At 39.2% G+C, this 14,649-nt stretch overlaps 2 protein-coding genes across 2 annotated transcripts; one reads left to right on the top strand and one right to left on the bottom strand.

Annotated features, from left to right (window-relative positions):
* Positions 1–1,988: 1,988 nt before the first annotated feature.
* Positions 1,989–5,077, top strand: LOC135624401 (polyubiquitin-like). The gene is made up of 2 exons (XM_065127956.1): positions 1,989–2,111; positions 2,649–5,077. The coding sequence occupies exon 2, from the start codon at positions 2,649–2,651 to the stop codon at positions 4,932–4,934; it is 2,286 nt and encodes a 761-aa protein (XP_064984028.1). The 5' UTR covers positions 1,989–2,111; the 3' UTR covers positions 4,935–5,077.
* Positions 5,078–5,427: 350 nt separating this feature from the next.
* On the bottom strand, positions 5,428–10,929 carry LOC104000012 (kinesin-like protein KIN-14N). The gene is made up of 17 exons (XM_009421938.3): positions 10,628–10,929; positions 10,319–10,552; positions 10,076–10,220; positions 9,834–9,943; positions 9,635–9,754; positions 9,353–9,556; positions 8,351–8,560; positions 8,190–8,264; positions 7,873–8,019; positions 7,664–7,805; positions 7,447–7,556; positions 6,878–7,039; positions 6,579–6,787; positions 6,254–6,335; positions 6,067–6,171; positions 5,886–5,990; positions 5,428–5,796 (listed from the first exon to the last, which is right to left on the bottom strand). The coding sequence occupies exons 1-17, from the start codon at positions 10,694–10,696 to the stop codon at positions 5,632–5,634; spliced, it is 2,394 nt and encodes a 797-aa protein (XP_009420213.2). The 5' UTR covers positions 10,697–10,929; the 3' UTR covers positions 5,428–5,631.
* Positions 10,930–14,649: the final 3,720 nt, after the last annotated feature.

Raw genomic sequence — 14,649 nt, forward strand, 5'->3', positions numbered from 1 at the left:
AAGACATCATAACCATCTTGAAGATGTAGCGGGCAGATATACCACACTTGCAACGAGCAAGGATGTCATGGCAGTGTGAAGTGATAGAAGATAAGATTTTCCCAACTATATGAGGAAATCTTCAATAAAGCTTCTTCAGTAATTATTTTTATCTTCTATTTTTTTCATCATGGTATCAGAGCAGTGAGAAAAGCAAAGTTTCACTCTTGCCTTTGGCCAGCGACCAACGCCGTTGCAGCCACATTCCTAAGAGGTTCCACGGCCAATCCTCATCTTCCTCATCGCGGTAGCCTTTGCTGCCTTCGCTGATCTGCCAACAGTCGGTGGACTTCCTCTATTCTGTTGAGGGAAATATTTTCTCGTAATCTATATAAATAGGAGAGGGAACATGTTAATGTATTAAAGTATTTTTCATTTCTTCAATAAAGCTTCTTCAGTAATCGTTCTTATCTTCTATTTTTTTCATCATGAAGTAGTGATGAATAAAGATGTTCCAATGAGTGGAGTCGTGGCGACCATCCCGAAGATGTGGCGAATGAAGACATCATAGCCATCTTAAAGTTGTGGCGAGTTTGGGCTATCTTGAAGTTACGATAGACCTATGGATGAAATTGCAAGCAATGATAAGGCCATAGGAGTTGGATGAAGTCATCGACAATGGGTCAAGGTCATGGACGATGGATGAAGTATAGACTACAATCATGGCCACAGATGACCGATGTCGTTGTAGATAATGGTCAAGATCGTGACAGTCGAAGAAGTCACAAATGGGAGATGACATTGCAGACGATGACTGGACCTGCTAATGATGCAGGAGGATGCTACCACCATGACCAATCTGTGGAGCTCAAGCATCAGCCTAACCCGGAGAGTTGAGTGGTATGTGCATATTTGCGGGGACCCTCCTTTTATAAGTCTCCAGCTTGGGGTATCAACAAGGAATATTTCGCTTTAGATGTCATGCATATTCAACATGCTTAGATGGTATTATGTCATCGTTAGGCTTACTGGATGGACTAGATGTCATATGTTAAGTTTTGATCGGCTGTCAATTCTAAATATATTATTTGCCCCTATATTATGCTTTAGGGAAAAGACTTGTAGTGTGTGAGAGATATCCGAGGGCGTTGATGTATGCTAACTTGAATTATTTATATAAAAGTGTCAATTATATAAGATTCATGAGTGTGTCAAGACGTATCAACTTTAATTAACATGTAAAGAGTTTTAAATGCAATTTGTGTCAATTTGAAAGTTGTATCGAACACAAGTGATGCATGAGGGCGATCGATCATACTGAGTTAAACTATAGTGTCAAACACGAGATGGGCAAGGGCATCGAGACCTCGACAATTAATTGTTTTAAAAAATAACTAAATAATATTTTAGATATTTTTTTCATCCTAGATGAATGCATCGGGCATAAGGGGATGCACAATGGGGATGCTTTGAATCATGTGAGACGTATGCATTGTGTCCGAGAGAAATATTTTAGATCATATCAAATATTTTTGTCTTAGATACATGCATCATGTTCAATAGGGACACTTTAGCTTGTATCCAATATCTCATTTAATTTTTTGTCATAGATGAATATATTATGCACAAAGGGAAAGTTTTCAACTACGTCTTTTGTGTATTGGTGTTTTTGATTTAACATCAAGTGAAAATATAATAACATGATGGTAATAACATGATAGCCAACTTGATTTCAAGCTAACATAAATATAAAAATGGTATATTTGTGCCCTCCCATTATATATGAAAATCCAGGGTGTCCTCATTTACAGCAATGCATTAGTTTAGGATAAAAAATAAATAAAATTCCTGATACGTTCAATTAGGTCTCGTATGGGATGAGAAGCACTTTTGACAATTTTGACAAAGGTGGGATGTGGGATATGTATGTAAGTAACATTGACCATCCCGATGCAAAGTTATATTGAGAGGGTCTATCGACGGTAAATTCACCGAAGGGTATTCTTAAACAAGGAAGCCACTATAAATATGAACCCTGTCAACCCAACGAGTTCTCATCTCATCTTGTTAAAGCCGCTTTGTAAGTTTCTCCCTCCCTCTTTGCTCGACCAAACCGCTTTTTTTCTCTCAAGGTATGTCTTCTTCCCTTTCATTTTTTCTTGTAATTCTCTTTAATTCCTTTCCTCTTGTTTATTTCTTGCTTTGGATATTATTGTGTGGGCTACAACGTTTCTTTCTTGATGCTTTGGTGTTCTTGGCACCTTTGCAACTTCTTTTAGGGATTCGTCATTGATTTGATTCCTTTGGGGGAAGAGTACGTTTGATTTGTCTCGATTTTCTACCTTTGAGCTACAAAATATATTGTTTGATTTTGATTATTCTAGAGTAATAACATGCTTTGCATCATCTGCTCCTTAATGGATCTTTGTTGGTGGCATAGATGTGGAACCCTTCATCATAAAATATTTGTGCTTTTATATGAGCTTTATGTTGGATTGCTAGATTTTACCTTAACTTGTGTCTGCATCATTGATCAGTGGTCTAATTTGTTCCTGGATTTCTTAGTTATATTTCTAATTCATGATCTATTGTTCCTGGATTTCTTAGTTATATTTCTAATTCATGATCTATTCGGCCGTATGCTAATTCATTTTTATTATTTTATTCAGATGCAGATATTTGTTAAGACACTAACCGGCAAGACCATCACCCTTGAGGTCGAATCTTCTGACACCATTGATAATGTAAAGGCTAAGATTCAAGACAAGGAGGGTATCCCCCCAGACCAGCAAAGGTTGATCTTTGCTGGGAAGCAGTTGGAGGACGGTCGCACCCTGGCAGACTATAACATCCAGAAGGAATCTACCCTTCATTTGGTGCTCAGGCTGAGGGGGGGAATGCAAATTTTCATTAAGACTCTCACCGGTAAGACCATCACCCTTGAGGTCGAATCTTCTGACACCATTGATAATGTAAAGGCTAAGATTCAAGACAAGGAGGGAATCCCCCCAGACCAGCAAAGGTTGATCTTTGCTGGGAAGCAGTTGGAGGATGGTCGCACCCTGGCAGACTATAACATCCAAAAGGAATCTACCCTTCATTTGGTGCTCAGGCTGAGGGGAGGAATGCAAATTTTCATTAAGACTCTCACCGGTAAGACCATCACCCTTGAGGTCGAATCTTCTGACACCATTGATAATGTAAAGGCCAAGATTCAAGACAAGGAGGGCATCCCCCCAGACCAGCAGAGGTTGATCTTTGCTGGGAAGCAGCTAGAGGATGGTCGCACCCTGGCAGACTATAACATCCAAAAGGAATCTACCCTTCATTTGGTGCTCAGGCTGAGGGGAGGAATGCAAATTTTCATTAAGACTCTCACCGGTAAGACCATCACCCTTGAGGTCGAATCTTCTGACACCATTGATAATGTAAAGGCCAAGATTCAAGACAAGGAGGGCATCCCCCCAGACCAGCAGAGGTTGATCTTTGCTGGGAAGCAGCTAGAGGATGGTCGCACCCTGGCAGACTATAACATCCAAAAGGAATCTACCCTTCATTTGGTGCTCAGGCTGAGGGGAGGAATGCAAATTTTCATTAAGACTCTCACCGGTAAGACCATCACCCTTGAGGTCGAATCTTCTGACACCATTGATAATGTAAAGGCCAAGATTCAAGACAAGGAGGGCATCCCCCCAGACCAGCAGAGGTTGATCTTTGCTGGGAAGCAGCTAGAGGATGGTCGCACCCTGGCAGACTATAACATCCAAAAGGAATCTACCCTTCATTTGGTGCTCAGGCTGAGGGGAGGAATGCAAATTTTCATTAAGACTCTCACCGGTAAGACCATCACCCTTGAGGTCGAATCTTCTGACACCATTGATAATGTAAAGGCCAAGATTCAAGACAAGGAGGGCATCCCCCCAGACCAGCAGAGGTTGATCTTTGCTGGGAAGCAGCTAGAGGATGGTCGCACCCTGGCAGACTATAACATCCAAAAGGAATCTACCCTTCATTTGGTGCTCAGGCTGAGGGGAGGAATGCAAATTTTCATTAAGACTCTCACCGGTAAGACCATCACCCTTGAGGTCGAATCTTCTGACACCATTGATAATGTAAAGGCCAAGATTCAAGACAAGGAGGGCATCCCCCCAGACCAGCAGAGGTTGATCTTCGCGGGGAAGCAGTTGGAGGACGGTCGCACCCTAGCGGACTATAACATCCAAAAGGAATCTACCCTTCATTTGGTGCTCAGGCTGAGGGGAGGAATGCAAATTTTTGTTAAGACCCTCACCGGTAAGACCATCACCCTTGAGGTTGAATCTTCTGACACCATTGATAATGTAAAGGCCAAGATTCAAGACAAGGAAGGCATCTCCCCAGACCAGCAGAGGTTGATCTTTGCTGGGAAGCAGCTAGACGACGGTCGCACCCTAGCGGACTATAATATTCAAAAGGAATCTACCCTTCATTTGGTTCTTAGGCTTAGGGGAGGGATGCAAATTTTCATAAAGACTCTCACCGGCAAGACTATCACCCTTGAGGTCGAATCATCTGACACCATTGATAATATAAAGGCCAAGATTCAAGACAAAGAGGGCATTCCCCCAGACCAGCAAAGGTTGATATTTGCTGGGAAACAGTTAGAGGATGGTCGCACCCTAGCGGACTACAATATTCAGAAGGAATCTACCCTTCATTTGGTTCTCAGGCTCAGGGGAGGGATGCAAATTTTCATTAAGACTCTCACCGGCAAGACCATCACCCTTGAGGTTGAATCTTCCGATACTATTGATAATGTGAAAGCTAAAATTCAAGACAAAGAGGGTATTCCACCAGACCAGCAAAGGTTAATCTTTGCTGGGAAACAATTAGAGGATGGTCGAACCCTTGCGGACTACAATATCCAGAAGGAGTCCACCCTCCACCTGGTGCTCCGCCTTCGTGGTGGCCAGTGAACCCTTGTCCTGCTCGTTTGCTGCTTTGGTGTGTGCGTGTCTCGTATCTATGTTGATAATGTTGTCTGTGGTTAAGTGTCCTCGTCGGTTGACAATGTTATGCTGGAACTCATGTTAATGTGTGGCAATAATGTTTTCGGTAACTTCTGGTCTTTGCATACTCTTTTTGTATGGCCATATTTTGTCTCTGATGTAGTTCTTTCTCTGTTTGATATTTCTTACATCGCCAGTTTAATCAATTCTTGCGTTGTAGTTTCTTGTGCTCTTGTGTATCCGAAACAAACCTCTAAGACATACATCGATTGTGTTATTTATTGATACCATAGAACATTGTAATGTATTTGAGTTTTGGAGCTTAATGAATAAAGCGTTTAGCTTTTAGCTTTCGGATGGAAGTTGTAGCAGGTGATTCTGCCACCTCTTGAATTATCTATTCAAAGAAAAAGATATTACAATGTGTTTGTGAAGACAATGAACGGAAAGATACACCAAATGAGCAAAATGCACTTGTACATATGATTGCATGGTTGATCTGACTCATACACCAAATGAGCCAATGTACTTGTACATAGAATAGCATGTTTGATCTGACTCATTATTGTACAGATAACGGGAAGGCAATGTTAGAAGACTAATTGCCATTAACTAGCAACATGAGGACACATAAAGAAATTACAGACATCAGTTGGTGGTACAATCAACTGTAGGTCAATCGTGACTGGGTTTGGCGTCGTGGGATCCCAATCTCGCATGAGTTGACCCTGGCAGCAAACCGAAGTGAACAAAGAGACTCCCCAACAAAATAGGTCTCAGGCGAGATGTTGACGAACATTAATGTCTTCGAATCCCCACCAAGGCATGGCTATATGATGTAACAAGACTAATGATCAAACAAATACTTCATTTAATCTCAAAGCGGAATAATGTATGGAGATGGGTGCACAACGGTACCTGTAAAAGATACGTTAGCTTAGAGTTCCTGAAAGGCACATGGTCATCTTTCTTTGCAATTGCGAATATTACATCACTTAGGGCTGACAAACTTTTGTTGATTGCCTGCATCGATGTGGCAAAAGAGTCAAAAGATATGAACTATTTGATGATTTAATTGACATAGATGAATGGTATCCACCTGAGTTTCCTTTAGGCGCTCGCCAGTAGAGCCACTTTTAGCAAGACGTTCACTTCCAGCAAGATCAATTAGGTTCAGAACCCCTTCAACCTGTTGTTCCGTTCTCTGAAAAAAGAAGTAATCACTTGACGTATGTTTCTAACACAACAGAAACCAGTTTTGCCACAGATAATGATGAGTTTCTGACCTCATTAACACCAAAAATCTTTAAAGTGAAGACAAAATGACTTCTTGAAGATTGTTCGTTCATTTGTGTTCTACCCACAGACCTGGTCTCCAAGTTCAGAAATCTCATCAGAGTTCAACTAGTTATGGAACACCAAACACCCACTAACCCCAACTAGTATGTTAGTATGAAAGTAGAATACAAAAGGAAACCGTTTAAAACATGAAACTAACGAGAATATTAACATGAATGGTTTTGAACACAACAAATAGAATGAAAAAGGATTTCTTCATACTGTCGGCCTCAGAAAGAAAACCCTTTAACCAACTAGCTCAGCAAGTATTACCTATTCTGTGCAGCTTGTTGTAGGAGGAACGAGACTTCCTTGATGCTGCAAACATCTACGATGGTAAGATCAGATACAACCGTATTACCATTAGAGTCGTGCTTGATTGAATATTGTTTGCCTGGACCACCAGATGTGTCTACACTACAAGGACGGCTTGGTGATAACAAATCACGAATTGTTTCATTATATATTTCGAGCATGGATGCCTAAAAAAGAAATGAATGAATCAAGCATGGTGGTGAAAGTGAAGACTAAGCAATAAGAAAAGCAAAAACAATTTAAGAGTAAAAGGTCACCTGCATTTTGTATTTCCAACCCTGACATTGCTGAGATTGACTAGTCTGAAAAATTTGCTCTAATGACCGTGGTATAAGACCTTTATCTTCAGGGCATTCAGTGTTGCCCATCATAGTGTAAGTTTTACCCGAGCCAGTTTGCCCATATGCAAATATGCAAACCTACAATTGATGACAACAAACTTTTTTAGTCAAAAATAGAAGAATTGATCACAAGCAGTCACATGATCATACTGCAGCAGATTATATACACATTCTAAAGCTATATTCACCCTATGACCTTTTATGGTAAAAGAGAACCAGGATATGCATAAAAAGGCAATGTGTGTTTTCAAAAACCATTACTCAAAAAAGAATCCCGGAACTAATATGACTTTATGATTAACAAATCAACTCAAAAAGAAGTTCAATGAGAACAGTATACCAGGAATGCTAAATCAAAGTACAAAGGTTAGAAGAAACATCTCAATAAAAGAAAATCGACAAAATCAATAAGTCAGTATAAATGAAATAATTGTTGTGTATAGATTTCAACAGAGACAACATATTTTAAAGATTAACTGAAGCACCTTATAGCCATCAAGTGCACTCTGAGTCAACTGAGAGATTTCTCCAAAAACATCTTCTTGTGAAGCTTCATGATTAAATACTTTGTCAAACGTGAAGGAGTACATCTGGGCTGTTCATAATTTCCTTGGTTTGATCAATATTTTATATCACCCATAGTAGTCATCAAAAGAAACAATGCAAATGTAGTATCTAAAACAAACAAAAGGCTTGTCATACCATTATGTGTTAAATCAATGCCACGACCAAGAGATTCAAAGGATGTTGGATAAGAAACAACTGCTCCATCTGTGTCACTTGAATCATTATCAAGTAAAAGAGGACGAACTCTACAGAACACACGAATATTTCCTTTAAGTTCCTGTCAAAAAGACGTTCAGCACTACATAAATTTTATAATATATATTTAACTAAATTAACACAAGTACCAATATGGTGTTGTGCAGTTTTTTGCGCAATTTCTCAGCTTCCACTATCTGAAGCTCGGCATCTACAAGACGTTCTTGCAAATCTTTAACAGTTTTCTTCTGCTCTTCATACTCTGTCATCGTCTCAGTAGCTGTCAAGTCGGCTCTCTATTAAAGCAACAAGGATGTCAAAAACTGAACAAAAAATTACTTAGTCCTAGATTATTCATATTATTCTGCAGCCAATGGTAAGTCACTGGTTTATCTCACATTCAGGCAAAAGAAAATGAATTGCCACAATATGATAATACTATCTGTAATGCTTTATAGCTACCAACCTTCAGCTTCTCATTAGAAATACCAAGCTGATGCTGCAATAGTTGTATTTGTTCTCTTTGGGAAGAACATGTCTCCTGAAATTAATAAAGAACAAATATATACCATACTACTGTAAAAATTAGCAGAATGTATGAAGATGTTAGCGCATATGAAAACAAACCTCTAGAGCAACATTCATCGTAGTCATTTCATCCAAATCTTTTGATGATTTTCCACTAATTTCTCTGTAGTTAACAACGTCTACAGTCAAACTCTGCACTCGTTCTAATAAATGATCACGATCATCTCGTACTTGTTGCAATTCAGTTCTAAGGCAGCTGACTTCCTTTTTTAATTCTTCTTTCTGTTTCATGGCCTCTTGCTGAGAAGACTGATGAAGCAATCAAACATTAAAATTACATGAATTATTGAATGCTATAACTTATATAACAGCAATAGCACCAAAAACAATCAACCACACAAAGGTGTATCTAATAAAGATCATATGAAATAATTTGTTCAAAGTACAAAAGTACAAACAACTTCATCTAGAATGAAACATGATGAGCAATGAAAAAGGTCAAGTGTGTTATTGTGTTTAGTCAAACTTCAAGATATTATTCTAGCTGACATTAGTTTCTTTTTTTCCGGGGGGGTGGGGGGGGGGGGGGGTGTGGAAGGAATGTGATATCTCATAGAAAGTAATGCATATGACTATCAAGTGTCAATATTTGCAAATGACCAGGATACAATGTTGCTGATCAGATCAAGGAATTTATGCAACATGAGTTCCTTCCTATAGCCAAGACACAAGAATGAGATTTGTACAAGATGAGTTACTACCTTCTGTGAAGATGAGACAATTTTGACTGTATTAATACAATTCAGAAAGCAGAATAAATAAGAAACATAAAATCAGTTAACAAGAATCAGAAGAAAAAAGGACCTTCTAAACCAAGATACATCAACCTCTGTAAGTTGCACATACTGAAAGCAATAGGACATCAACGCTATTTAACAGTAAAAATAAAATAAAACTGATAAAATGATAAGTTCTTTGAGCACCAAAAACAATTAAGATAAAACTGCCATTGAGCTAATAAATTTTAGAGAAAGGGGAAAAAATGATTGACATGTGCCAATAATTCATCCTGTATTAAAAAATGTTACATAGAACGCTAACCCTGGAGGAATCCAATTGACTTTTGAGTGAGTTTGAGTGGTCTCTAGCACTAGTCAGGCTTTCCATTATAACACTCTTCTCCTTCTGCAGCCTCGAGATTGTTTCACCATTTTTGTTGGCCTCAGTCTGAAGATTACTGTTGTACTGTTGCAAACTGGCATTGTAATCTTGTAATCTCCTATTAGTTTCTTGCAACATTTTTAACTGGCAAATTGTATGAAACAAGATGTCACTTGGATCATCAAAAGAACTGCTTAATTTTAATAAAAAAAAGTAACATACCTGGTCAACTACACATTTCTTCTCCTGGGTGACTCTTTCAAGGCCTGCTGACAGAGCATCTCGAGAATTCTCAACTGCAACCCTTGTTCCCCTTTCATTCACATAAGACTTGATTGCATCCTGCAGAATTTTTCAAGTCATAGTCAGAAGCTTCAAAACTCAATCCGCTAATCAAATCGAGAATCTTCATCACTCTTACCAATTTCTCAGATTCTTCCTTTTGGAAGTTCTTCTGCAACAAAGAATACTGGTTTTGAATTTCCTTTAGTGTTGAATCCAGTTCATCAATCTTAAACTTCATCTGGGTCTCTGCAAAAATATGAGGTTCCACCAGGACATCAACACATAAGGATGACAAGTGCACATGGGAGTTATAAATCTCAATAAAAACAAGATTTTCTCATTTTTTGTGCCATTTTAAAAATCAAAATTGGTAATTACCAATCTCTCCGTGCCTTTTCTCTTCAAAATCCAACATATTTCGAAGTTTCTCTTGCTCTGCCAAGTAGCCATCTTCAAGCTCCATGTAACATCTGATGCAAATCCGAAGTTTTTTAATGTACTCTATCATCTGCTCGCTCTTGCCCTATAAAAATGACAAGATATAAACAGCTGAAAAAATCAGTACCCAAAAAAAGCCGATAAGATTTCGTAAAGAAGGAAACAAATTCTTAGGTGTACAACCTTGTAATCGTTCTTGTTCTTCCCCTTCATCTTCTCACCCAAGAGCTTTTCCACGTCCTCCCTGGACCCGAACTCAACCCCAGATGAGCTCCCTCCATCCGATGCCTGATCGCCAGGGTTGGGGCCGGCATTGACGGACGACAGCACCTGCCGCGGCGCGCGGCCATTAGACGCGGGGCTGACCATCTTCCGCCGCTTGTCGATGGGTGTCGTCTCACCCAGATTCTCCTTCTTCTGCAACAACCAAAATCGGAGATCAAACTGAAAGCCCTAGAAACCGGAACAAAGGAGAACACCGGAAGAACTCACGTTCGATGGGCTCCGCGATAAATTTGGGTGGGCAGGCAAGGGGGGCTTGCTCTGGACCCGGGAGGACATGGATTTGAGGGAAGACTGTGGACTGGTTTCTTGATGGTAAGGAAAGGCGAAGGAGGGACGCGAGCCGTCACCTCAACGACCAGAGAGGAGCAGACAATGAGGAGGGTTAAAGGAAAGCCAATCGGGATAAAAATGGCTCCTTTCTCGATCTGCTCGCTTAGGTGGTCGGAAATGGGGTTAGGGTTCTTGAGCAGCTCTTCTTTGTTCCGGATCTCACATGAGAGAGATTTGAAGTAGTTTGAATTGGGGAGCGGGTGGGTGTGGCGATTAGGGAAAGTGATGTGACCAAAATACCCCCATGCCTCGAAGCGTGAAGCGCCCCAAAACAGTAAATTACTTGTGTACCCATCGAGATAGGTAGCTGTGATCCGACATCACACCGCACGAATCTGCATGCGAATCTTGTCGTAAATCGAAGGATTTACAAGGCGCAAACTTTGTCCGAACCATTTGGCTGCCAGCAACTGCGACATGTACGTTTCATTGCTGCCACTACAAACCTGCACTTGTTTCGATGCCTATTAAAGGATTGTGCCTTCGTTTCTCATTATATTATATTCATCATATATATATATATATATATATATATATATATATATATATATATATATATATATATATATATAATCTCACTTAATAGCAAAAATTTCTCCACCTCCAAAGCCTGACAGCATCAGAATGAAAACTACTTCCTACTTGCCATTTCATGCGTCGAGTAGCGGTTCATCTTTCGTTATCCGGGGAGGTGGGGGATGCTTAGTTTTCTAACACTACAAAGGCCGCGTCTCTGTTCATCTCTGAACCCCAAAGCTTACTCTCCCCAACTATGGACAAATCCAATTATATATTTTTGTGTGGTGTTGGGTGGGGGATAGGGAGAGTTGTCCAACCAAATGAGATGGACATGGAGGACTAATCTTCCAAAGAACGTATGCTTTGATGTGATCTGCTACTAATCCTTCTTTGGTTGGAGTTTGCAGGCGTAGTAGCCTCGTGAGGTGTTGGAAACCAGTGTTGGCAATGACAGTGATTCATCACCATTGACTCCTCTCAAAAATGCTTTTGATTGGGTGCGTCTTCTTACAAATTCTAATCGACACATGGAAGTGGATTACGGTTCTTGCAAATGGCGATAATTGTGTCGGCATGCAGAAGAGATTCCTTTTCATCGAGGACGACATACTGTAAGAGATACAACCTCAATTAATTCTATGGAATCATTTGAGAGGATCCCAGCTCAGTGTTGGTGGAATGGTCTTCATTTGTGGTGTTAGAATCAAGGCTTCATCTGGCCTAAAGTTTCTGCAAGATCTAATGCCGAGTAATTCTAGTGTATTTGTATCTTTAGATATCAGCATTAGTGTGCGACAAACATACAATGCCAGGTGATGAGTTTCGTAAATCAAAATGCTCCTTTTAGTGTTGGAAGTTTGAATGTTACTTCATTCTACAGTTGTGGGAAAAATATGCTTTTTGCCTTAATCTTCACAACATGCATCTGTCCTCCTCCAAGACAACTTGATGGAAGTAAAGGAGCTGTGGTGGAAAAAAGAAGTCAGATGCAGGTGATGTGTCTTCTTTAGTTAATATGTTTTTCACAGGAGGCCGATAACTTCCTTTAGAAAAAAGAATTATGTTCTTTGGCCCTTTTTGCTTTTGTCAATGTCAACATTGTTATATTCTCTGTTCATGATTCATCAATTTCTCATATTAGCTTGCGAGCATTGTTTCACCAGTCTTTTTTTTTTTTTTTTTTTTGTCGTTTCTTCTACTGCTGCTTAATAATTGATGCTTGAAGGCAATTTATCCTTTGCAACTCCTAAGTTGAAATTAACATATGGGTGAAGTGTGATAAGGTTAGTCGGTAATTAATGTATCGTTTAGGTTTATAAAAAATTATCCTATTGATACAATTTTATTTTTTGGAAACATTTAAAGGTAAGGAAGTTCGGACGGATATATAAGTCCTTGGTTTTCATAATCCTTAACTAATGTGAAACTAAATAATCTTATTAATATTCCTTCCCATACGAGAGTCAATGGCTCATAGCTAAGGTGTATGGTTCGGAAGCAGATTTGTTCGATCGAGATATCGATCTCGAACCCTCCTTTTAGAGCTAATATAATAAGAGATCATTTGGTCGATCAGTTATTAGTGCAGTTCGTAGATTCATTAAGAATTATTCGTTTCGGACGAAAGACATACTTGTACAGTTTTATCTTTTTGAAACTCATGAGTTCCAAAAAGGATCTCTAAAAATGAGGAAGATCCGATAGATTTACGAGCCCTTATTCTCCTCAATCAACATGGAGACTAAATAACCTTATACAAGTGGATGTTAAACTTAATAAGTACGATAAATGATTAGCTAATGCTCGTGTTGATCGTAAAGATTCATTCTACAGAACAATATATTGGCACTACAACTTTTAGCTATTAGTAAGAGTGACCAAAACCACTCCTGCTCAGTTATTGATTCCTCTAATACATGCACTAACAGACAATACAGTGATGTAAGGAAAAAAAAGTAGGGTCTTTTGTTGAGAGGTAAGCAAAATAGAATCAATAGTAACATGAGTCTGCTTAATAAGCTATTCCATGAATGTAAATGATGAACCAAAAATTCTGCAGCTATCTGGTCAAAAGATGCCTACCACTGTGTGTTCATCAATTCTGACAGTTTTCCTCCAATAAAGAACAGAAATATGCATGTAGGGGTGAACCATGCCATCCTCATTCTTGATTTGCTAAGATAAAAACACACCAAGCCCCAATTTTGATTTTGTAGGATCTTTTCTTTCCCTGCTCTGATGTCGAAGTTGGATTTTTCTGTAGATCAACAAGTTTAACATTTAGAATTCCAGCAAACATTAAGATCAATAGTCTGCACTGTAGAAATGTTTCACCTACATGCATTAGCGCACCTACGGTTCTTTGTTGACTTTATATGGTAATCGGAAGAGAAGTCGGGGCAAAGCTAAAATATATATTTGCCCATCTGTTTTCCCATTTCATTCTCCCCTTCTGCAGGTTCATGACATCAGGTTCATGATATCAAGACCATAAATGATGACCATCAGAAGTTGTAGCAATGAATCTGAGATTACTGCTCAGTTTGTCTTTGCTATCAGGCAAGAAAAGAAAGGAGAAGAAATAAAACCATTCAAGCTGCAATGAAAAGTAGATCTTAGCATCTGAATTTTCTAAGATAGTGAACCCTTTCAAGGAAAATTAGTAGCCAAATGAGCATCATTTAGGTGCCCTTAATCACAATCTGGGCAGTGAAATAGTGAAACAGTGAAATTGTAGATCTGATCAATGATTTCAGAGTCACGAAAATGTTTTCGATCTCCCTTACTTTCTTCAAAACAAATCATCCTTCTCCTGAATCAACCTCCTCAAACGTAGGTTACTTGCTGACATGAATCATCTCCATCCAACTCATCAGAACCTATTCCTAAGAATCAATGTATCTATCATCATGCAGCATCAGCTTGTTTTATAGCTCAACCACCTCTTTATTCTTCTCCATGAAACCTGTGGATTCAAAGTACCTTTATCACCATATTAATTGAACCATGATACAAATGCCACACATCTTTTAGTCCATGTCCAAAGATGATCCGAGCGAATCATGCACTTAGTTTAATGGGTGAATAAAACACATTCATCTTGATATTTAATGGCCAGCTTCCTTCACATGCAAATCAATTGCAGCTTCTCTGACTTGCCTGAAAAGCCCAAGTGGTTCCTCGCTTCAAAGAATTGAGTTATTTCTGACACAGGATCATGAGGTCAATGAGCCTAAACTTGGCCCCCTCCTAAGTACAATCGTACTGGATTTAGTGCAAAAAAGGTTGTGACCACATATAAGAGTGTTTTCTTCCCCAATCTATTATTGCACTGTTCTCAGATATATGATTTGAATTGTCAACAGATGAAGATTCAATAG

This window comes from Musa acuminata, chromosome BXJ2-10 (assembly GCF_036884655.1).
Source record: "Musa acuminata AAA Group cultivar baxijiao chromosome BXJ2-10, Cavendish_Baxijiao_AAA, whole genome shotgun sequence".
Taxonomy (NCBI): domain Eukaryota; kingdom Viridiplantae; phylum Streptophyta; class Magnoliopsida; order Zingiberales; family Musaceae; genus Musa; species Musa acuminata.